Source organism: Corvus hawaiiensis, chromosome 1 (genome assembly GCF_020740725.1).
Source record: "Corvus hawaiiensis isolate bCorHaw1 chromosome 1, bCorHaw1.pri.cur, whole genome shotgun sequence".
NCBI lineage: Eukaryota > Metazoa > Chordata > Aves > Passeriformes > Corvidae > Corvus > Corvus hawaiiensis.
Genome location: NC_063213.1, coordinates 93,202,126 through 93,225,497, shown reverse-complemented (window position 1 = coordinate 93,225,497; position 23,372 = coordinate 93,202,126). Strand labels below are relative to the sequence as shown.

At 51.0% G+C, this 23,372-nt stretch overlaps 1 protein-coding gene across 3 annotated transcripts in view; it reads right to left on the bottom strand.

The window, feature by feature from the left end:
• MYO1D (myosin ID) overlaps nt 1-23,372 on the bottom strand; it is a 158,246-nt gene that overhangs the window by 45,220 nt on the left and 89,654 nt on the right. For all 3 annotated transcript variants that reach the window (XM_048314028.1, XM_048314047.1, XM_048314038.1), the window contains 2 exons: nt 19,064-19,177; nt 12,765-12,919 (listed from right to left, as the gene is read on the bottom strand). In XM_048314028.1, the coding sequence (XP_048169985.1) occupies nt 12,765-12,919; nt 19,064-19,177 (269 nt within the window). The remainder of the gene's footprint in view (nt 1-12,764; nt 12,920-19,063; nt 19,178-23,372) is intronic.

Here is a 23,372-nt window from a genome sequence, read left to right as displayed (position 1 = left end):
AGCCCTGCATGGCCTGACCAGCGCTGACACGGCTCAGCCGGAGCTGGAGCTTCCAGAGGGGAGAGGAGGGGGAACAAAGGGAGCAGCACGGAGCCAGCAGCTCGGTGTCACTGCCAGCTCTTGCTGTTTGACCCCCAAGTTTAAACCCATTCAATGCTGCCCCAAGAACCAAACCAGCACTCTGCCTCCAAGCCTTGCCTGGAGGAGCCTGGGAACAGCCCAGTGCTGGCCCTCAGGGCCACAAGCAGAGATGGACATTTCAAAAGTGATGCTGCTGGAAAGCTGAAGCATTTCAGAAGTTTTCTGGAATATCTGTCTCTCCTCCATGCCTGGCATATCCAGAGCTCCTTCCACCCCAGCATTCCCCATGAGTGGGAAGGAAACCAGGCCAAAACCAACACAAAAACTCATCCAGCTCCGAGGTAGAGCCCAGCGTCGGATGGATCTGAATGTGGGAGCACCAGGTGCTCCTTGGGCTTTTCCTAATTCGGTTTTTATCACCTGAATTGCATTTTCCTCTCAGCACTGCAGCTCCCAAATGAAATCCTTGAAGGAAAAGATGAACTGAAATGGGATGAAATCTGTAGTGAAAGCTACTCCCTGCACACCCATTCCAGCCACAAACTATGGGGAGGTGAGGGGCCCACAAATAAACTTCTCCCTGGGCCTGCACGGGCAACAAACCCCAAACTCCCCAAGGAGTTGGACCTGATGATCCTCCTGGGTCCAGCTCAGGATATTCTGGGATTTTGTGACCCCATGAAGCTCTTTTTGCCAACTACTTATCAACCCAGCAAGGCTCACAAGGAGAAAATGGCTCATTGTTCTCTGCGGGGGAGGGGCTATGGCCGAGCACCCTGGAGATGCTGGAAGCAGCTCTGGCTGCAGGAACCCCCCATGGACTCCCAGGAAAAGGCAGAAACCCCACTGGAACTCCCAGGAGAAGGCAGGAACCCCACGGGCACCCCCAGGAGAAGACAGGAACCCCACGGGCACCCCCAGGAGAAGGCAGGAACCCCATGGGCACCCCCAGGAGAAGGCAGGAACCCCACGGGCACCCCCAGGAGAAGGCAGGAACCCCACGGGCACCCCCAGGAGAAGACAGGAACCCCACAGGCACCCCCAGGAGAAGGCAGGAACCCCATGGGCACCCCCAGGAGAAGGCAGGAACCCCACGGGCACCCCCAGGAGAAGACAGGAACCCCACAGGCACCCCCAGGAGAAGGCAGGAACCCCATGGGCACCCCCAGGAGAAGGCAGGAACCCCATGGGCACCCCTAGGAGAAGGCAGGAACCCCACGGGCACCCCCAGGAGAAGGCAGGAACCCCATGGGCACCCCCAGGAGAAGGCAGGTTGTTCCTGTGTGCCCAGAGGACACCGTGAAGCCTCCTCAGAGCGGGAGATGCGGCTGCAGTGGGCTGGGGCTGGGCTGGCTGGGGCGATCAGCGGTGGAGCCGCTGCCTGGAGCACAGAACACCAGGATGGGGATGTGGCACCTCCCGGCAGCAGCTCGGGGCCGAGCCTGTGCTGCTGTGCTCAGCTGCCTCCCCACCCATCCCCACACTCGATGTTGTGCCTCAGAATCCCAGGTTTTCAGGGAACCCAGGCTGGCACTTGGATCCTTCCCAGGCTGCACAGCCCTGCCCTGCCCCACCAGCCCGGTGCCAGCAGCACTTTTCCAGGCCAGATCCTTTAAGGTGCCATTTTCCACCATGGAATTCTTTCTTTTTTTTAAAGCACCTCGAAGGGATCCCACAGCTCGGAGCCCAGCACAGCATGGAAACTGGGAATAACACAGCTCCCAGAGCTTTCCTGGGAGTGGGACAGACACGATCAGGATCCTGCCACCACACCCGGTGGGGAGAGGAGCCCGAACTCAGCTGGCTCCTCTGAGTGGGATTTATCCCAGAATCCCAGGATAGGAAGGGACTGAAAGCCCACCCAGTGCCACCCCTGCCATGGGCAGGGACACCTCCCACTGTCCCAGGCTGCTCCCAGCCCCATCCAGCCTGGCCTGGGACACTGCCAGGGATCCAGGGGCAGCCCCAGCTGCTCTGGGCACCCTGTGCCAGGGCTCCCCATGCCCACTGTAAAAAGCTTCTTTATTTGGGGAAAAAATTGGGGAAAAAAATTTGGATTTTCCCCACAAGCACTCCCCTCTGGTTTTTTCCCCCTCACTTAATTCAGCACTAAAACATCCTATTTGGATAATAAATTATTACACCCAGCTCTGGGCAGGAGTTCTCAGCCTGACTCCAGGAACAAAGCAGATTTCCAGGGAAATTTGACTCGGCTCATCCTCAGTGCATCTGTTTTCCAAAGGGGTAAAAAGGCAATGTTTAAGCAACAGCAAATCAAAAGTGATTTAAGGGTCTGAAGGGCTGAAATGAAGCCAACACATTGAAACTCACCACGAAATTACCATAACTGCACTTATGCAAATCTTTCTTATATGACATAAAAAACCCAACACTGCTTAATTTGGGAATTTGGCAGAGCAAAGGGGAAAGAGGAGAGCCATGGACCAAACACACTCAGAAATCTGGGTAAGAAATGACAACCTGGTGTGGGAGGATTTGGAAGGAGAACAACACTCCAGGCTCAATAGATTAAGTTGATCTACTTCAGTTTTACACCAGGAACATGATTTTTTTTCCAGCCTGCTTTACAGCACGAGCCTTAAACCTTCAGCTCACAGATTCAGTTCTGTATCTGTAGCAAAAAACAAAATAAAAGCTCTAAAATATGCTGAGAAATAAACGGTTTTGCCTTGTTTTTCCAATACAGCCACATTTAAATTCTAATTTATCTGACCTCAGCTTCAGAAGGAACTGTTGGGAGGCAATACTTCTGCCAAATATTTAGTATCTAATTAGAAAGGTCCTCAGACATTTCCAAAAATGCCAAGCCCCAAGCTTGGGGTCTTCAGCACATCCAGGTCTTATCAGTGAGATCCTCCACACCATCCAGAAAAACCTCAAACCCAACCTCCCCTCTGAGTTCTGTGAAAAATCACTCAGAATCCCTAAAGAGACTGAAGTCACTAAACAGAATCATTTTCTGGGATCCCAGTGACCTCTGACAGAGCAGTCACAGAAACACCAAAGCCTTTTGGGGAACAACTCAAACCTGAGCAAAGAGCTGGGCCAGAGGAGAATGGGAGGAAAGGGAGCTGAAAAGAGCAGTTTTGGCTCTGCTGAAGATGCCACAGAGCAGAAGAGCAGGAAAGCTTTGTTCATGTGAATTTTCATGATACTTCGTTTTATGTAAGAATGTAAAAAGTGGCTGGAATATTTTTGATGAGGCTTATCAAATATCCAATACATTAATCAATACCAATATTTTATTGATGATTATATTTCTCTTGATTAAATATTTAAGAGAAAGAGGCATCTTTCCCTTATTGTTTCAAACATGACCAACCTACTGATCCTCTTTATTTTATTAAATTTCCGTCTCTAAAAATATTAAGGCCTTGAAAACCTTTACTGTCCAAGTTTTTACAGAAACCTCTTTGGGATTGATCCTCAGAGCTCTCTCCAAACTGAAGGAGTGCAGTTAAAAGGCAAAGCTTTTCCTAAGCTTGGCTCAGGGTCTGGCCCACGGAGCACACCAAGACCTTCACTGGGAATAATGAGAGCCAGTGTGGGAAACCAAGGTGGGAAACCCAGCCTGGAGTGCCCCACTGGGAACAAAAGGAGGCTCCAGGATGATCCAAGGGATGGAGCAGCTCTGCTGGGAGGAGAGGCTGGGAGAGTTGGGATTGTTCAGCCTGGGGAGGAGACCAGGGGTGAGCTCACTGTGGCCTCGCAGGGCCTGAGGGAGCTGCAGGAAACATGGAGAGAGACTGGGGACAGGGGATGGAGGGACAGGACCCAGGGAATGGATCCCAGTGCCAGAGGGCAGGGATGGATGGGATATTGGGAATTGGGAATTGTTCCCTGGGAGGATGGGCAGGCCCTGGCACAGGGTGCCCAGAGCAGCTGGGGCTGCCCCTGGATCCCTGGCAGTGCCCAGGCCAGGCTGGACATTGGGGCTGGGAGCAGCCTGGGACAGTGGGAGGTGTCCCTGCCATGGCAGGGGTGGGGCTGGAGGGGCTTTGAGGTCTCTTCCAACCCACACCAGTCTGGGATTTTGGGATTTTGGGATGCAGCAGAGGATTTGGGGCTGTGTTTGTATCATCCAACACTTTTTCAGAGCCACTCCTGCTTCTGTCAGGTTGTTAACGGGGGCGGGGTGATGGCTCATGGAATCACGGAATCATTAAAGTTGGAAAAGACCTTGAAGATCATCAGGTCCAACTGTCAATCCAGCACCACCACCATGTTCATCACTCAAGTGCCACATCCACGGGGTTTTTGAACATTTTCAGGAAAAGAAAGAAGTGTGGATTCGTGTCAAACTTCCCCGGTGCTCACTGAATGCCGAGAGCTGCGGTTCAAGACTGAAAATAAGAATTTGTGATAATGAATGCACTGAACAGAGCCCAGAGCCAGAGAGGAAGAGATTTGTAAGATGAGAAATTTCCATTTTCCTATTCCCACATCACTGCCTGTGCTGGAGGAAATCCCCAGTTCCCAGCACCAAAAGGGAAGCTGGATTGGGAAGGGCAGCTGTGGGATGCAGGAATTCCAGATCCTCAGGAGTGATTGCCTTAATTGCTTTAATTTCTGATCATAAATGTCTCAAGGAGAGCAGGGAGCTGGACAGAGCCTCGTAAAATGACACAGAAAACGTTAAGTGCTCTAAAATATGAAAATGCTCATATTTAGGGGTCTGAGGCTTCTGAAACCCTGAGGGAGGAGCAGGAGGAGGAGGAGGAGGAGGAGGAAGAGAAGGAAGAGGAGGAAGAGGAGGAGGAGGAGGATGGCTTTGAGTTTTCTACTCTAGGACTGTCTCACCTCTTCTGACACTCTCAATGCTGCTTTTCCCCCCCGACCACAAATAAGTCCAGCTTCACCCTGGAGCTTTAGCTTGTCCAAGGATGGAAAGGATTCACCTGTTTAACCCAGCAGATCCTTCAGATGGAGACAGGGAATGAACCGGGAAACTCAGGGAGCTCTGCAAAAGGTCAGCGAGAGCAAACATCATCTGTAGTAATATCACACTGAGGTGGAGGGCTGGAGAGCACCTGTGGGCCACTGAGAGCACCTGTGGGTCACTGAGAGCACCTGTGGTCACAGGAGGGGACCTCTGGCCACTGAAGGGGACTTTTGCATCTCTGGGGAGCACCTTTGGACACCAGAGAACACCTCTGGCCACTGAAGAGGATTTTTGGGTCACTGGAGATCTATTTCCACAGGAATTACAGTTACTGAGGAAACCTGGGTCCAAATTCCCAAAGTAATCCATGATTTTTAAGCGCCCTGGGGAAGACTTCTCGAACACAAAACAATTCCAGGAAACACCAAGTGACACCATGGGAATATCAGTCTCCTTCAGCACCCCAAGCCCCAATAACTTCATTTCTACCCAGAGCTCCCTCCCAGGAGGACCCTGGGCACGGAGCTTCAGCATCCAGGAGCCGCTCAGGGAAGGGAAAGCACCAAAGTTCCACAGGGATGCTGGAATAAAGGATGAAAAGGAATAAAACTGAATCCTCTTTCCAGAGGGTTTTGGACAAAATTGGTGCTGACACACAATGGTGCAGGGCACAGGCAGATTAGGGAAGGAAAACTGACCAATAAACCTGGCTGCACTCAAAGAAAGGCCATGAAATACAATTAATTGTTACTATTTATGTTATCAGACACAAGAATTGACTTTCAGATGCAGAGGCTGGGACTCAGATAAAGGATTCACACAAACCCATTGGCCTGGTGAGAGCCCAAAGCCCTCCCCTGAGCTCACTGTGTTCTCAAGATCACAAATCCGGGACTGTGGGAGACAAATACTTTTTTCCGTGTCAGGAACACATTGAGAAGTGTAACAAAAAGCTGCTTTTCCATGGGAGTGTGAGCTGGGGAGGCTTCCCTGGCCAGGGACCCACTCAGAGACAGAGAACAAGCAGCAGCAGCGGGAAGATGAGCTTTAAGGAAGGGAATGATCATCTTCTGAGTTCCTTAACAAGTTCCCTTCCCACAGGACAAGTGTTGGGGAAAAGTTGCAACAAGAGTTTTCTGAGATGTAAAAGAATTAAACCAGAGACAGAGTCTCATCAGGGTGCTGTAATTCCACCTCTCCATGCCCTGGAGTCACTCAAAACAACAAATCTTTCATCTGTTTTCCCAAGGAAAACTCATTTCTCAACCCAAGTTACAACTGTAGGGTCGACAGAGGAATTACCAGAGGTGATTATTGGGGAATCGTGGAATGGGTTGGGTTGGAAGGGACCTTAAGGATCACCAGTCCCACCCCTGCCATGGGCAGGGACACCTTCCACTATCCCAGGCTGCTCCAAGCCCCATCCAACTCTACAAACACCATAAATCAAAGGTGAATCTTAGCTACAGGCTAGAGATTTTATTGAAGTCACAAAGACAAGCCAAGAGAATGAGGCCAATTTTCCCAGTTTGTTTTATCTTCCCATTTATTTTGTATAAGGAAACTGTTTTCCCCTTGCCACTGCCCTTCTGCAGGGTACTTGGTGCTTAAAAGCTGCTACCTGTGGGTTCAGGCTCCCCCCAAACCCAGCAGAATTTGCCTAAAAATGGATTATGATTAAAAATGAAGGAAGCTCCTCAGCCCTGGCTGTGACCCCCTGTCAGCTCAGGGATTTCTCAAAGCTCAAGTGACAGATTCGTGCCACCCCTCCTCTGAGGGCAGGCTCTGCCCCAGGACAGGGTCATTTCCCTGGGGAGAGCCTTTGGGAGCTGTGCTCATGTTCTCCTGAAGCAGTTTGGTCTCCTCCTCCTGCCTTTGTCCCAAAAATCCAACATTAACATCCCCGTGGTCCCGCTACCCAGAACACGCTCCAGGTTTAGCTCCCTGAATCTCAGCAGTTAATCAAGGTTTCTACCAGAGAAAGGAAAACAGCTTTAAAAGAAAAGAACAATCCTAAACTGATTAAAATCAGCCGAATTTTGATAGGAAAAAGCATATTTATATGACAAATTGAAGGTTTAACCCCTTGCCTGATTGCTGGGCCTGAGCCAAAGGTCTGTCTCTCAACATCAGTGGAAAAAAACATCAAATAAAAAATCTTGAATCCATTTTAATCAAATGATTTGTGTTCTAGGCTGGGCTCATCTTTGAGCTGAGCATTTTTTTCCTAAACAATCAAAATCACCCCAAGTTGAATCTCCTCTGGCTTTGTTTACAGCCAGCACCAAAAATGTACCAAACACTCCTGCTCCTGCACAATGGGCTGAAAATGGGTATTTATGGGGTGTTTGTCTCTATCTCCCTGACAAACCCCTCCACACTCAGACTAAATAACAAAATCACCCCTCAGCTCTGGGAGCATCACCTCAAACACCTCCTCTGAGGTAATGGCATCATTTACACCCTCGCACTTCCCCCTGTTTGCAGAAGCTTTGTTTGCCACCACTGGTGCAAAGAGCAAAACAGCAGAAAAACCATCTGTGTGTTCTTCTCTTTGTACCAAACCGATCCAACCTCCCCAAATCGCTGCAGCTCTGGGGAGGATTTACCTGACAGTCATTTCTGCAGCGCAGGGGGTCAGGGGAATAACGCCTCACCCCCAGTTTTGAGCAGTTCCAGTTCTATGGCTGAAGCTTTGAATACCAGGGAAGCAGCCAAAGTGCTCTTTTTTTCCCTAAAAAAGGCTTTTCTGAATGCCCTGAGGTGTCTCCTCCAGCCCCAGCTCAGCTTTGGGTTTCCCTACACCCACCCCAAGGGATGAGCAGCCTCTGGTGACCCCACTGAGGGGTGACCTCACTTGTCCCCTCCCAGGTCCTGCTCTGCTCAGAATTCAGCAGAAGCAGCTTTAATCCCAGCTGTATCCCTGAGTGCTGAGGGAGGCACCGAGGTGTTTTGGGATGTGCTTCCCCAGGCAAGTCTGGCTTGGTATGGAAGCCTGAGAAACCTGGGCACCTTCCACCAAACCTGGTTTTGAGAGGCTGAGGGCACAGATTTCTCCCCCGTTTTTTTACACCTGTGCACACAGATGTACACAAATAGAATTTCCTACATTTTACATCTATATTAACATATTTTTCCTCTATGCTTGCAGATATTCTGGGCACTGGCACAAGATGCCCAGAGAAGCTGTGGCTGCCCCTGGATCCCTGGAAGTGTCCAAGGCCAGGTTGGATGGGGCTGGGAGCACCCTGGGATAGTGGAAGGTGTCCGTGCCCATGGCAGGGGTGGCACTGGATGGGCTTTGAGGTCCCTTCCACCCAAACCACTGCAGGATTCTGTGATTTGTGCCCATCTATGGATGTACATGGATTTCCCCCAATTTTCTGTATGTAATTTATGTATAAATTCCACCTGCACACACCCATTCCTGGGTTACAGTGACACACGTGCAGGTGACACTGAACCCAACACCCAAACCCCTCCACTTCCCCTATCAAAGAAATTGCTGCCACCTCCCTCATGCAATGGAATGCAGGGATGGAGCACAAGGACAGCACTCAGGGCAGGAGGAAGGGAAGGGCAGGGAATGTGATCTTCCTGAGGATCACCGGGAGCCCTGTGTGGAGCAGGACCTGGAGCCACAGCCCTGGGGCAGTGAGAGATCCCCCTGATTGAGATCCCTCTAATTGAGATCCCTCTGCGTGAATTCCTGCCCCATCAGTACTGGAGCCAACGCTCCAGGGTAAGGCGCCAGAGCTAAGGAAAATGAATCCAGGGCACACTAATGATTAAAATTGGCTGACAGGTCCCAAAGCGCAATAGAAAATATAAAATTATCCTCAGGCAAGTGATTTTCTGCTGGAGTTCTACAGGGATTGCTTTTGACTGCTCTTTTAACGCCCCCTTCCCTCCAGGAATCCTGGAAGGAACCCAGGGGCTGAGGCTGCAGACAATGTGGGGATTAGGGAACAGAAAGCACCGGAGAGCAGGGCAGTGACTCCCTGATCCCAACGCGTGGGCAGCCAGACAGAACAAACCCTGCCTGCACCCCCGGGCAGGGAATCGGCCCTGGGAGGAGGGGAACAGAACCTGGGAACAGGATGGGCCTTGGGCACCCTCCCTGGGGACACCTGAGCACCCCCAGGGATCAGATCACCCCCACGGGGAGGACCCGACACAGGTGGGAGCCACAGCATGGTGAGAGCACAGGGAGGTGACCACAGCTGGGTCATCTCAGGTGAAGGGCACCCAGAAAGTCCTCAGTGCCCAGCACTGACCACTCCAGACATCTTCTAGAGCCTGAGGGGCTGTGAGGATGTAAAATGGAAAGGACAAATATAATCCTCCTCTTCTACACCCACCCCCTCTTCTCCAAGAGCTCCTCAGGTCCCTTTCTCCCGAGCCCCAGCCCCTGCAGGGACACTGTGGCCACACCCAGAGCTCCCAGGAGCTGCTCCCTGCCTTGGCAAACCCAGGACGAGGGCACTGAGCTCTGAGTTACTGCAGAGCACCTCTGCTTCCTGCTGGGCACCAAGGGCAAAACACGATCCACATTTCACACACCTGCTCCTGCAAGGGACCACTGGATTCTCCCAGCTGTTCCAGGCACTCACTGCATCCCAGCTCTCCTGGGCTCTGGCAGAAGATGCCCATCCCTGAGGTGGAAACAGCCAGGGGAGCTCAGGCTCATGGGCACTGTTTTTGCAGGCAGACATGAACTTATTGTGGCCACTACACCAACACCTCATCCAGCTTCCCATCATTCCTGTTGGGAATTCAGGTGCATTGTGAAAAAAAAAACCCAAATCCAGCTGACTTAGTGGAAGTGTGACTTGAAGTCCCATTAACTCCATTACAAACAGCTCCCAGAAGCCTCATGTTAGTTTTCCACTGTATAAACACTTATTTGTGATTCACAATCTCAAAGTAAGACAATTCCTACCAGGAATAACTCTTAAAAGACCCAGCTTTGTGAAGCTTTCATGGGTGATGCAAAGAAATGTGAACTCAGGCAAAACATTCCCAAATGTGAAGCCTTTGTGCTCAGAAGCAGCTGCAGAGTGCAGCATTGAGAGATGTCACCTCTGTAACTGCTCTGAAATGTCCAAGCTATTTCTTGCTGGAAATGTCCAAAATTCCCAAATAGACATGTCAGCAGTGAAGTTCTCAGTTCAAAGAGTTTGGAATAAAAACCAAAACCTGTCAAAAAGCATCTGAATGAGAAGGTTTGGGTGGCCCCAGCACAGCTGACACCAGCAGCCTCCTCCTCCCCTTCCCTATGAACACAGAATGGCCCTGAATTCCCATGATTTTATTCCACAAAGTTAAAGGATCATTACCCACCACCCCCCACACAACCACAGGTGCCTGTGACACCTCAGCCCTGCCAAAACCTCCCAGCAGGGATTCAGGATGGGTCTGAGATGGCTGGAAACTGCTTTTAATATTCAATGAGAGCTCCACAACCCACGGGAGCTGCTCCCACATCCTGGGTGGAGCAGAGCTCTCAAACCCCACCATGGGTGGGATCTTCCCATGAAACTGAACTTTTAGGCTCGAGATTTTCCTGCTGGCTCCAGTCTTTGCTCAGAGCAGCAGCTCCTCAGGCAGGAGGAGAAAACTGACCCCTGCCAGGGGCACATGACCCGCAGCTAATCCTGGTTAATGAGGAATTCCCCCAGCGCCTCTCCAGCAAGGGGTCAGCTAATCCCATTCACTGACAGCAGCTTTTGACTCCAGGAAAATGGGAAGTGACGGAAAACATGAATATTTCCTTCTGTTTTGATTTACAGATACTGCTTTGAAGAGGGAAACCATGACATTTTATATATTTGGGAAACTAAATGCAAGTTGTCCTGTGCATTGCCCTTCATCCAGGAACTTTTATTGGATGTTGGAGAAAAATGGGCTTCTAGAGCAGCTCTCCCATTTACCCAGCTGTGCTGAGATTTGTCATTTGAAGCACTAAAATAAAGCTAATATTGTGTTAAGTGGAGCTGATCAGCACACAAATGTATTTAACTGCCATTCTCCTACAGACAGTGATTAGATGAAGCCTAATTATTTTTAAAGATAGAAATGCCATTGTTAAAATCAGTGTAAGAAACTGAGAATCAGCAGTTTCCACCTTTAGGAGAGCAGTGCAATACTTGAGGCTGATGCTCACAACATCCTTTGTTCAAGTGAAGCAGCTGTGCCTGGGGCTGAGTGGGGGACAGGTGACACAAGGGCTGGTGCTGGGGGGATCCATCCGAGCACAAGGAACAGCAATTTTGGGGAATTGGACACTGAACATGGGACCTGGATCCCTCCAGGTGCTCTCATCCTGGGAGGGGAGGAGATGATGCAGATTAAGGATTAAATACCCCCAAATTCGTGGTTTTATTAGGATGGTAAAGCCAATCACCAGGAAAAGCATGGAGAGTCTCCAAATGGGAGAAGAGACCATCTCTGGGCAGACTCCTTCTTCTCCCCTTGTCCAAATCAGCCTGCCTTGATGCCCCTGTTTTTTCCCTTTTTTCTCCCCCTTTTCCTTCAGCTCTCTCCAGGCCATCCATGGAGTGTTCAGCAGTTAATATGCTTCTGTCTCCAATTGTGCCAATTGTGTCACAGCCCATCCCCACACCAGAGACCTGGCAAGGCCCTGAGGAGCATCAGCCACCTGCAGGTGATGCTGGATGGAAGAGCTCCAGGGACCCCAAGGATTCCCAAATAAAGTGCATTGCGTTACAGAACCTCCCGAGCCTTTGAGAGCAGCCTTTGAAATGCAATGATATTTAGGGAAAAGCAAAACCAGAGAATGTTTTCTGTCGCTCTGCAGCACTGAACTTCCCCAAACAAGTTATGCCAGCACTGAGAATTCATTTCCAGTGGATTTAGCCCCTGCCTCCAGCAGCATGGCCAGCCCTGAACTTCACCCCGTGCTGGTGAGAGGGGGCTGGACCAGCACATTCTTCTTGAATTCATGGAAAAATACCCAGGGACCTAAAGTGACCAAAATTCCCTCTTGTTTTCCTGCCACTCGCAGCTCTGTATGAAGATTTCCCTGTAAAGACTCCACTTTATCCTTTATCCACTCCTGTGGAGCGTGGGACCAGCAAAGCCAAGGCTGCGTGTGCTGAGCAGCATCATTCCTCCTGGGAATCTCCTCTGGAAGAGCCAGGGAACAACCCAAAGGTCTGCTTGCTCCACACCCTGCTTCTCCCCAGAGTTCCTTTTGTAGCTGCAGTGCAGCCACTGCCTGGTGCTGGCATGGGCAGCCTGGAATTCCCTCCTGGGATCCAGGTGACTCTTGCTGCTCCAGCTGTAGCTCCAATCCCAGATATCCCACAGCTGATTACCAGCTTTGGCTCAGGGATTTTCAAGACAGACAGACTTCAGGGAGCAGAGATGACATTTTGCAGCTCAAGCAATAAATCAGCTGCTGGTACTGGGATAGGGGGGCAATCTGAGCAAAGAAAAGCTCCATCTTAATTTTAAATAAGAAGAGTTTGGCTGTAGGAAGCCCTCAGGAGCCATTGTGACACACTCCAAGTGCATCTTCAGTGATCTTTGTCCCCCAAACACCCGTGGCTGTCACACACATATGGGGAAGGCAGAAGAGGCAAAAAGTGTTGTAGGTAAAACATGTGTCTCAAAAATGCCAGGAAAAAAGGTCAGTCTGGTATCCCGGGATTGCAGTGAAGTAACACAGCCCCAGCTGGAGCCCAGCCCCACAGTGACTCCAGGGATGACCTGGCACTTTGGAATGGTGTCCAGCAGCCCCAGCCCCAGCACTGACCTCTTGAAGTGACTGGCCAGGACTCCCACAAGCTCCCCGATCCTGCTGTCGTTGGAGGGGTCGTTACTGAAGAGACAAACTATGAGATCCTTGTTGTCTTTGGTGTGGAACACCACAAGCTGGTCCTTCCCGTTGGAGACACTCAGCCCCACCAGCTGTGGAGAGAAAGGGAGAACAGCATTGGGTGTGCTGATATAAAAATGTTGATGCCCTGTCCCTGGCAGTGTCCCAGGCAAGGCTGGACAGAGCTTGGAGCAGCCTGGGACAGTGGGAGGTGTCCCTGCCCACGGCAGGGGTGGCACTGGATGAGCTTTGAGGTCTTTCCAACCTGAGCCATTCCATGATTCCCTGTGCCTTTGCCGCTGCCAGGCTGCTTCTCTCCTCTCCAGGATGCTCCCAAGCTCCACCATGGAGCTGAGGGGTGGCAGTGGGTGGGTGCTCCCCCAGCAGCTGAGTGAGGTGAAACCACAGCAGCTTTGTGGAATTCAGAGTCTGGGAGGTGTGAGGGAGTTTCCCCACCCAGCCTGGGATGGCTCTGAGCAGCTCCTGTGCCACTGCTGTGCCCCTCTCCTTCTCCAGGGCCATGGGGCACCTGCCAAGGATGGCACCAGCTGCTCTCCCCACAGCCCCAGGTAAAAGCTCTCCCCAAAAGTTCCATGGGATGACAGCACTGGATCCCACATTCACCAGGAGTCTGCCCAACTGCATCTTCAAACCCACACACGCTGGGAAACCAACGGTGTCTGATGGCCTCAGGTTGTGCCAGGGGAGGGTGAGGTGGGATACTTGGAGAATTTCTTCACTGAAAGGGCTGTCCAGCCCTGGTTGTCCAGCCCTGGCACAGCTGCCCAGGGCAGGGGTGGAGTTTCCATCCCTGGAAGTGTCCAAAAAATGTGTGGATGGGGCACCAGAGGACGTGGTTTAGTGGGGGTGCAGCTTTAGTGGGGGCTGGACTTGATGATCTTAAAGGGTCTTTTTCAACCTGAACACCTCAGTGCCCCTGTGATTTGCAGGTAACACAAGAATTTAGGAAGAATTTGAGTTGCAAACCCTACAAAGCCACAACGATTCCCATGTTTAGGCATGGATGAGGGCTGGCTGTTCTGACAAAATAAATAGGTGCCAGGGTTTGGTTTGGGTTTTTTATTTTCTGGCATTTTCTTTGTTGTCTGCTAAGTAACTGCACTTGGCTCACTAAAAGCTTTGTCATCACCTCACTAAGGAAAAGCAGGACATTTTTAGGAGGGGCAATCTGGGAGCACAGGTTACTCAGATGAATATTAGAGAAAGCAAAAAAAGGATCTGTGCTGGGGAAACAAAGTGGATGGAGGGCAAAAAAAGCCTCAAAAGGCAACTACAGCAAAGCAGAGAAAGGGAAATAGAATAAAATAAATAGAATGTAATAAATGGGTTAAAATAAATAGAATGTAAGAGATGGGACAAAATAAATAGAATAAAATGGATTAAATAGAATATAACAAATAAAATAAAATAAAATAAAATAAAGGTGAAAGGATGATGACTACACAGAGAACACAGAGGACTTTCCCTGCCCATTAAAGGGCTCCTTTGAGCCATCCAGAGATTTGCAGAGAGAAGCCCCACTCCCCTCCAAGTGAGAGGCACCCATAAACCACTTTGTGGAAGTTAAAGTCTCGTTATTCCCTTGTTTAAGGAAGAGGCTCCTGTGTTCCCCAGAGCCTGTGTGAGCACCAATGGAGCTGGAGATTCCCGACTCCCTGGGTTTGCTTCAGCAGTCACAATGTGTTATTTCCAAGGAAGCTGTTCCAGCAGCTCTGGATGCCTCACACATCCCAGAAAAGCCCAGCCCAGCCCACAGCAGCATGGTCTGGGCCCTATTTTTGGGATGAGACACCACACAAGGTCCAGTCCCTGGGATTTTGTTGGTTTATTACCCCAGGAGCTGAAGGACAGCAGCTGCTGCTCCTGGAACCCCGAGCAGGGCCCTCTGCTACCAGTTCCACCAGCACAGGTGGAGTTTATTCCCTGTTCAGGCTATTCTGGGGTTGTGAAATGCTTTCCAAACAAGCTCCACTTCATGCACAGGCATTAACAGCTGCCTGGCTTTATAGTGTCCCTTAAAATTAATTTGCATGCCTAAATACCCTCCTGTGAGCACAATAGCACCACAGGGACTGCTGCCATCAAGGTTTTAAATGTGCAGCGAGTGTGAAAGATGAACAAGTCGCAGTGTCGGATTTGAAAAGGCAATTTAAACATTAATTATTCAACAGAACCCTGTTAGGAGGCCAAGAGCCCTTCAAAATCTTCCCATTTCACCCCTCCCCACAAGACTCTGTGAGCGAATAAATGCAACACAAAAGAAATCATTTCAGAGAAGGTGCTTATCTCAGTATTTACCAACACTAATATTGGCCCTGCTTGAAGAGCAGGAAAAAGTCCTCAGCTTCTCCAGAACATCCTTTATTATGTTCACCACTGGAGGGGAGAGGTGGCTGCAAGAGCCCTTCTGCTGCTTGGGTGCCTTTTAATTCCTCACAACCATTACCTGCTCAGTTTTAATTCAGGTAAGAACAAGAAGGTCACTGTGGATTGGTACTCTGAGGCAGTGCCAGAGTGCTGGCACATGGAAAATCCACAGACAGAATCCCCCAAAGCAGCTTCTCCATATGGAGAATCCACCAGGGCTGACAGGGAAGCTGCTGTTTGTCATGTGCAGGGAATGACACATTCCTCACCCAGAGCTATGGGATGGTTTGGGTGGGAAGGGACCTTAAGGATCACCCAGTGCCACCCCTGCCATGGGCAGGGACACCTCCCACTGTCCCAGGCTGCTCCCAGCCCCATCCAGCCTTGCCTGGGGACACTGCCAGGGATCCAGGGGCAGCCACAGCTGCTCTGGGCACTCTGTGCCAGGGCCTGCCCACCCTCACTGTAAAGAACTCCTTCCTTCCATCTGAGCCAAACCAAACCTGTTTAGTTGCCAGCCCTTCCCCCTGTCCCAGTGCAGAGCTGGCACCGTGCAGGGACACGAGTGACTCCAACCATGGCCAGGCAAACCTGACTGTGGGCGATGGGGAGCGATTTCCTCAGCTGAAAACAAGTTTGTGTCTGTAGCAGCCATCAGCTGACTGTCTCCAGTGAGATTTCCATGGAAACACCACCCCTGAGGATGCTGCTGTGCTGACAGGGTGCTTTGAAACGCTGACAGGGAGCAGCAGAGGGAGCAGGCAGAGGATTCCAGCCGGGTTCACCTCTGTGCGTGGGAAGGACGCTCCCTCTTCCCAGAAAACACTCATCCAAACGTAGGACAGGGCTGCTCCACGGATACACATCCCAGCTCATCATCATCCATTTGCTCCTCAAAAAACCTTCAGAGCATTTCAAACAATTGCTCTTTTCCCAAAAAGGAAGGAATTTCTGTATCACTGACCAGCTCCTTCCACTGCCTCCCTCACATGGTGGAAAGGCTCCCGTGAAGGGGGGGATCAGGCACAGAAAAACAGGGGACAGTGTGCAAGGCAGCTCAGGAGTGGAAAAATAACACAAATACAAACATTAGGTAACAAATATAAAACAGAACTACAACAAGGAACAAACAACTGCTCTGCAGGATTGACTGTTTGCCAGAGGTAAATTTGAGAAATCCTGGCAAGAGAAATACAAATGGAGTGGCTTCAAACTGGAAGAGAGTAGGTTTAGGCTGGATATTAGGAAAAAATTCTTCCCTGGGAGGGTGGGCAGGCCCTGGCACAGGGTGCCCAGAGCAGCTGGGGCTGCCCCTGGATCCCTGGCAGTGTCCCAGGCCAGGCTGGACATTGGGGCTGGGAGCAGCCTGGGACAGTGGGAGGTGTCCCTGTCCACGGCAGGGGTGGCACTGGAGGGGCTTTAAGGTCCCTTCCAAACCAAATTCAATCCATGATTCTATGAAATACTTTGTGTCCTGTGTATGAATCAAAGACACCCCAAACTCTCTCCTTCTCTCCCTTTCCTGCAGCTCGGGGGGCTCCGGATCCATCAGCAGGATCAGTGCCCACCCCAGCCCCTGGAGCAGCCCCGCTGGGCTCGGGCAGGGCTGGGGCTGCTCCCCAGGACCACAGGGCAGGAGGAGCCGCTACAGGGAGAGGCTCTGGCCAACAGAGCTGGAATTTTACACCACAGAATTTACCAAAGCTTGTTTTAATCAAATTCCCAGCCTGGAATATTACCCTGACACCTGTTTGGGTCAGCAGAGGATCTCCTGGACCCATCCTTCCTGTGCCAAGCACTCTGGGACCCCTGGAATACCAAGGACTCCTGCTCAGGTCAAAGAAACTGGCCAAGAATCCCTGTGTGGTTGATTACTGAAGGGAATAACTGCAGATCTACCAATAAAACTGATTTGTATCTGCAGAAATGTGAGAATTCTCAGAGCAAGAGAATGGTCTGCCTGCACAGACCATTAACTGCTCGTCCTGAGGAACTGCAAAGCAGCCACACAACCAACACAGAGCCAACACAGAGCCAAAACCACAGCCAGAACACAGCCAGCACAGGACCACCACACAGCCTGCCCCAGGGCTCTCTGCAGGAATGGATATTCTATCTTAGACACACTTTTTTTTGGTGAAAAAGCAACAATTACTGACATTTCTTAGTAACAGATATTCTCTAAGTAACCTGCCATTGTACCTGACTTGCTCACCTCTAATTTTTCAGGCTTTAAGGATTTCAGAGGGAAATGTTCAGGTGACCAACAATGACCTGGTCTTGTGCTGTTGTAAATGTACAGTCTGCACCTTTACACCCATCAGGCACACAGGTACAGCAGACATTGTTCTAAACCTCTGATAAACACAGATTTCTCTCTAAACAGCCCTGCAGTCAGTGAATTTCAGTGACCTGGACACTTTGGCTAAGGTAAGAGAGGAGAAACCAGCAGTGAGAAATCCTGATGGACAAAACCCCACCTTGTCCACGTCACCAAATAACACCTGTCTGGGAACAGCTGGGAAATCAGGTGTGGAAAACCCCTCTGCTAAAACGCTGTGAGTGTGTGAGTGTCTGAGCTCTGCTGAGAGGTTGGGGATGTTTGCACCTTGGTTTTCACCAGGCTGGAGGTGTTTGCACTAGGCTGGGGGTGTTTGCACCCTGGTTTGGATGGGCACACAGCCCCTGGGCACACAGCAGGATGCGCCAGCAGCCCCTCTGAGCACGGAGACACCGGCACTGGGACACAACAGCAGCCAGGAAAAGCTCCCACAGCTGCTCAGGGCAGCTTCCTTTCAAAACAAGAGGCACTGCCATGGAGACACTGCCTGCTGCAGCCAGGATTCCTACTGGGAGCAGCTACTCCATGGATACGCTGTGCTGGGTGCCCAGCTGAGGCTGATGCCCAGCAAGGAGGGCAGGAGGAGACTCTAAACCCCACATTATGCATGCAGCCAGAGCTAATCATTGCCCCCACATCTGTGGATGAGATTTCACCCTCACCCTAATCCCATCCCTGCCCTCCCAGCAATACAGAGATGCCAGGTTTGTCACTTCTCCAAATGCAAACATCCCAACAAATCTGTGCAGGGCATTTCCCAGCAGCCAGGCAGGCTCTGGAGGTTGGAGATAACCAGAGCACTGTCACCTCAGGCTGAGGGAGACAGGCAGGCAGCTGAATCCCTGCTCCAGGATGCCAGGGAGCAGAGCTGAGGTGCTGCCCGCCCCCTTCCATCCCTGATAATCTGCTGCCTCGGCCCTGGCAGCTCCACGCCGTGGCCCCCAAGGCCAGACCTCACCATAATTCCAAGTTTAGCTTTGGTAAGATTTACATTAAGCATGAACAAATATAAAAAAAATAAAAATAAATAAATTCAAGCACAACAGGAAGGATCAAACAATCCCTCAGAGACATGGGAATAGTGCCATAAGCTGCTGTGAAATGCCAACCCCTTCCGGGGGCAGGATCCTGCACACAGCAAAGGAAACTGAAACAGGGAGAGAGCAGAGAAGTGGAAGAGACAGTTTGGGTTTAGCTTTTATTTTATGCACTGAAATTAAAAGCTAATATGATCAGAGAATCATAGAACCATGGAATATCCTGAGTTGGAAGGGACCCACCAGGACCATCCAGTCCAACTCCTGGCCCTGCCCAGGACACCCCAACACTCCCACCCTGATGCTTTGGTGTTGCAATAACTGCACTATAACTGATATAAAGACATTAAATATATTAAAAACTGCAACCCAAGGACTTTTTCCATTTTATGGATATTGAAAATGGAGCTACAGAGTAAAGACACCGTCCTGAAAGAGCGTCAGAGGAGGATCCCCAGCGCTGTACTCACGTTGTAGAGTGGGATGGTCTTCATCACCTTGTACTGCTTCATGGGGTCCATCTTGTACAGGTGTCTGTCAGTGATGAAAATGGCCCTGTCCTCCACCTTGTTAAAGCGATTCACCTGCAGAGAAACACCTGCTCAGTGCCACTGATCACTGCAGGAACACAGGAGAGGAACCTGTGCGGTGCTAAGTGCCAAACTCACACAAAACCACCCCAAACTCACACAACAAACACTCTAACAAATACCCCAAACCCACACAGCTCCTAAACAGGTTTTCTCCTTGGATCCTGGAGCAGTGAAAAGGGAACATGGTCCCTGTAGTCCCATTTTACAAACAGAGAAACGCAGCGTCTCAGAGGAGCAACGTTCCTGGTTATCCAGCAGAGCTGTGGCACCCCGGGAAGTTCCAGGGCTTCACTCAAACCCAGGACAGATGCTACCCCCAGCCACGTTCAAGTCCATGTGGAGCCCAATCCCAGGCTGTTGTTCCCACATTATCCACGTGCCTTTGGCACCCCAAGGGTTCCATGGAGAATCCCTGCCCCACAGAGCCCAGGCTGTTCCAGGGGCTGGCACAGTCCAGACCTGAGGCTTTGGGCCATCCTCGTTCTGGGTTCTGGGTTCTGCCACTCCAGCCCTTGCCCCCAGTCCCTCTGCAGCTCTCCTGGAGCCCCTTTAGGTCCTGCAAGGGGCTCTGAGCTCTCCCTGGAGCTTCTCCTCTCCAGTTGAGCACCCCCAGCTCTCTCAGCCTGGCTCCAGAGCAGAGGGCTCCAGCCCTCAGAGCATTTCCGTGACTCTGGACTCAGTCCAGCAGCTCCACCTCATCCAGGCTGTGGGATGCCCCTCAGCACTAAACACTCACCAGGCAGGATGGGAAGTTTTGTCGGAAGTGCGTAAGAAAGTAGGACACAAAATAGAAATTGTTTTTCACTGAGGCAAAAGCAGAGTCATCAGTGTATCACAGTCACTGAGATATTTATTAATCAACTGAGAAGGGGAGACAAGGGTAAGACGTGACAAGGAGGATGAACATAAATAGGATTTTCCAGGGTGAAATCAGGAGACAAACGGGAGAACTTAAATATCCTCAGTCAGGAGGCAGCAGAGTGACAAAGTTCAGAGCAGATAAAGGCAAAAAATGCAAATTGGGGAGCTCTGTGACAGCTTTACTTTAACAGCACCGACTCAGAAAAAGCAACTGAGGATGATTTCAGACAGCTCTGGAGAGATCTTGGCACAAAGACATGAGGCAGCTCAGAGAAAGCAGAATGCTGGCATAGGCAAGGGATAACATGGGAATGACGTCCTGGGAGCCATGGGCTCACCTGGAATAGCCTGGGAAGGACCAGGGTGGTGAGCGTGAAGGAGACTGGGGTGGTTCAGAGAAGGTGAAGAACATGACTGAGGGCCTGGGAAGGCTCACAGGAAGAGATGCTGAGTAACCAGGATTATTTTAGGAAGCAGATGAATGGAAGAGAAAAGCCTAAAGGCTACAAAACACTGAATGGCCCTGAGAAATTAGGTTAGGAGTGCCTGGCTAGGAGTGCCTGGTGCCACATGTCGGGTGCTGGAGTGGAGCAGCACCAGCTCCTCACCAGGATCGGGGGCAGCTCTGGGCTCTCCACGCTCCAGGTCCTGGGAGCTGAACCAAAGTCCAGTCCCTGGGGCTGGATCTGCCCCTCAGAGCTCAGATCAACGCTGGGGGCATCGATTTACTGTGATTTGTTCGAAGAGTCTGACCCAGTGAACGCTCCCTGTGCACTGATCCTGCCTGGCTGCTGTCCCTGCCCAGCCCCAAGCCCCCGGTGACAAAGGGAGCAAACTCCTGGTGCTGTGACGCCAGAGCCACCCCAGGGCAGGAGGTCCCGTGGCTGCTGCCTGGGAAGCAGAGATGGGAAGCACACTCAGCTTTCACAGGGTCAGAAAGGCTGGAAAAGCCATCTGAGATCACGGAATCAAACTGTTCCTCCAGCACTGCCAAGGCCACCACTGACCCCTGTCCCCAAGTGCCACATGGCTCTGAAACCCCTCCAGAGATGGGGACTCCACCCCAGTCCTGGGCAGCTGTGCCAATGCCTGACTACTCTTTCTGTGAAGAAATTTTCCCCAATATCCACCCTGACCCTCCCCTGGCCCAGCCTGAGGCCGTTCCCTCTCCTCCTGTCCCTGTTCCCTGGCAGCAGAGCCCGACCCCCCCGGCTGCCCCCTCCTGTCAGGGACTTGTGCAGAGCCACAAGGTCCCCCCTGAGCCTCCTTTGCTCCAGCCTGAGCCCCTTTCCCAGCTCCCTCAGCTGCTCCTGGGGCTCCAGAGCCTTCCTCAACTCTGTTCCCTTCCCTGGACATGCTCCAGCCCCTCCAGGTCCTTCTTGTCATGAGGGCCCAGAACTGACCCGAGGACTGGAGGTCCCTCGGCAGTGCCAGCTCAGGGGACAGGCACTGCCCTGCTCCTGCTGCCACACTATTCCTGAACCAGGTGGCCTCTGGCACACCTGGACTCACCTTTAGCCACTGGTGACCAGCTCCCCAAAGGGGCATTCCACAGCAATGGAATACTGTGGGAGTTCTGCAGGCATGTTTTAAATTCCTCTTCTTTCTCGACTCCCCCTTGGTTTTAGTATTAAAATTCAGCTAAAGAAATGTACCAGCAGCTCATCTCACCTGAGGAGCAAATTCTCATGTCCTTCCAGCTCTTTCCAAGCAAAAGAGGCCTCAGGTGCCTCATGCACCTACAGTGCATTTATGTAAATAATACCTGCTGTGGGTTAAAGTAAAAACTGTCACAGTGGGGAGCAGGCACAGAAGGGACTCAGACAGTGCAAATACCAGTACTGGGCTTGTAGGAGTAAGGACAGGCCTTATGTTCTCAGCTACAGCTCATTCCCTCCTGGAGAACAGCCCTTCCCAGCATTGTGTTCTCTGCACCTTCTGGGCATTCTGTATTTATATCTTGTTGATCCAAATGCGAATCAGTCCTAGTTTAGCTTCTTGACAAGCTCATGGGGGAAATGAAGGTCTGGCCTGGAGCTGAAAAATCTTCAAGGAAGTTTTTCAGGTCTCTGTCAGTGGCCTCTGGACACCGCAGGGCACTGGCCTTCGGAAGAGATGTTGCTCTCAGGGGAGCTTGGTGCCACAAGTGACAAGGGAAAAGTGGGATGAAAAGCTTTATTCTAAAGAAAAAAAAAGAGAGTTGTTTCCTAGGTGATCCAACAAAATCTGGAGGTTTGCATGAAATATGCATTTGGTTTCTCCTAAGGCAAAAATTGTGAAGATTTCCTTTGAAAAAGTGAAGAGCACCACAATGCTCAGAAAAGATGGATTTTTCCATAGGCAGGAATGACCTGCTTCTACCTGTACCTACTGCAGGGAAGCAACCACACAGCCCCCAGCGAGGCTTCAAAGCCTCTTCAGAACCCTTCTGTAAAAACTGGTCCAAACAGAGCCCCCCCGTTATTATTCAGCTCAAGCTGCTGAAGTTGGGCCCCCACAGAGGCAAAGAACCAGCAGCAACTCTACCAGCAGCTCTCAAAACCTGGAGAGCAGTTCCTGGATAAATTTACTTCTTTGACTTAGAATCCCAGAATCACTGAGCTTGGAAAAGCCCTCCAAGATCATCGAGTCCACCCTGTGCCCGATGCCCACCTTGTCACCAGCCCAGAGCACTAAATGCCACCTCCAGGTGTTCCTTGGACACCTCCAGGGATGGGGACTCCAAACCTCCCTGGGCAGCCCCTTGCAATGCCTGACCACCCTTTCCAGGAAATTCTTCCTGATCTAGAATCTTCTAGATTCTTCCTGAAGTGCTCATCAGATCAATGTCAGCCATCAGCTACAAAAATTCTGTCTCAATGAATTTAATGAACCAATATCTGCCAGGTCACAGGGTGTGCTCCACTCATAAATGTGTTTAAAAGGTGACCTCTGGGCTCAACCTGTGTCTTTTCAAGTTGCCCAGTATTTATGCTCTTATCCTGTTCAAATAAAGAAGCGTATTAGACTGCAGGTATCTGAGCATTTCCAAGAGCAGACCCTGACATTGCTGTTGACTGTCAACAGCTACGTCACACATGGTTTGGTGACTCAGTACCTGAAGGAAGCCACAAAGGAAGGCTGATGCTGCCTCAGAAACAGAACATTCACCCCAGGCTCACCAAGGTGCCCTTTAACACCTTCCCACAAACACCTTCCTGCCTCAGGGACCAGCAGGAGCAGCACGGTTTTTGTTCAAGAGTCCTCAAATAAGCTGAATCATGAAAACACACCACAGACGAACCTGAACAGCCTTTTTTGTGAATTGCTGCTTTGTTCAGGAGAA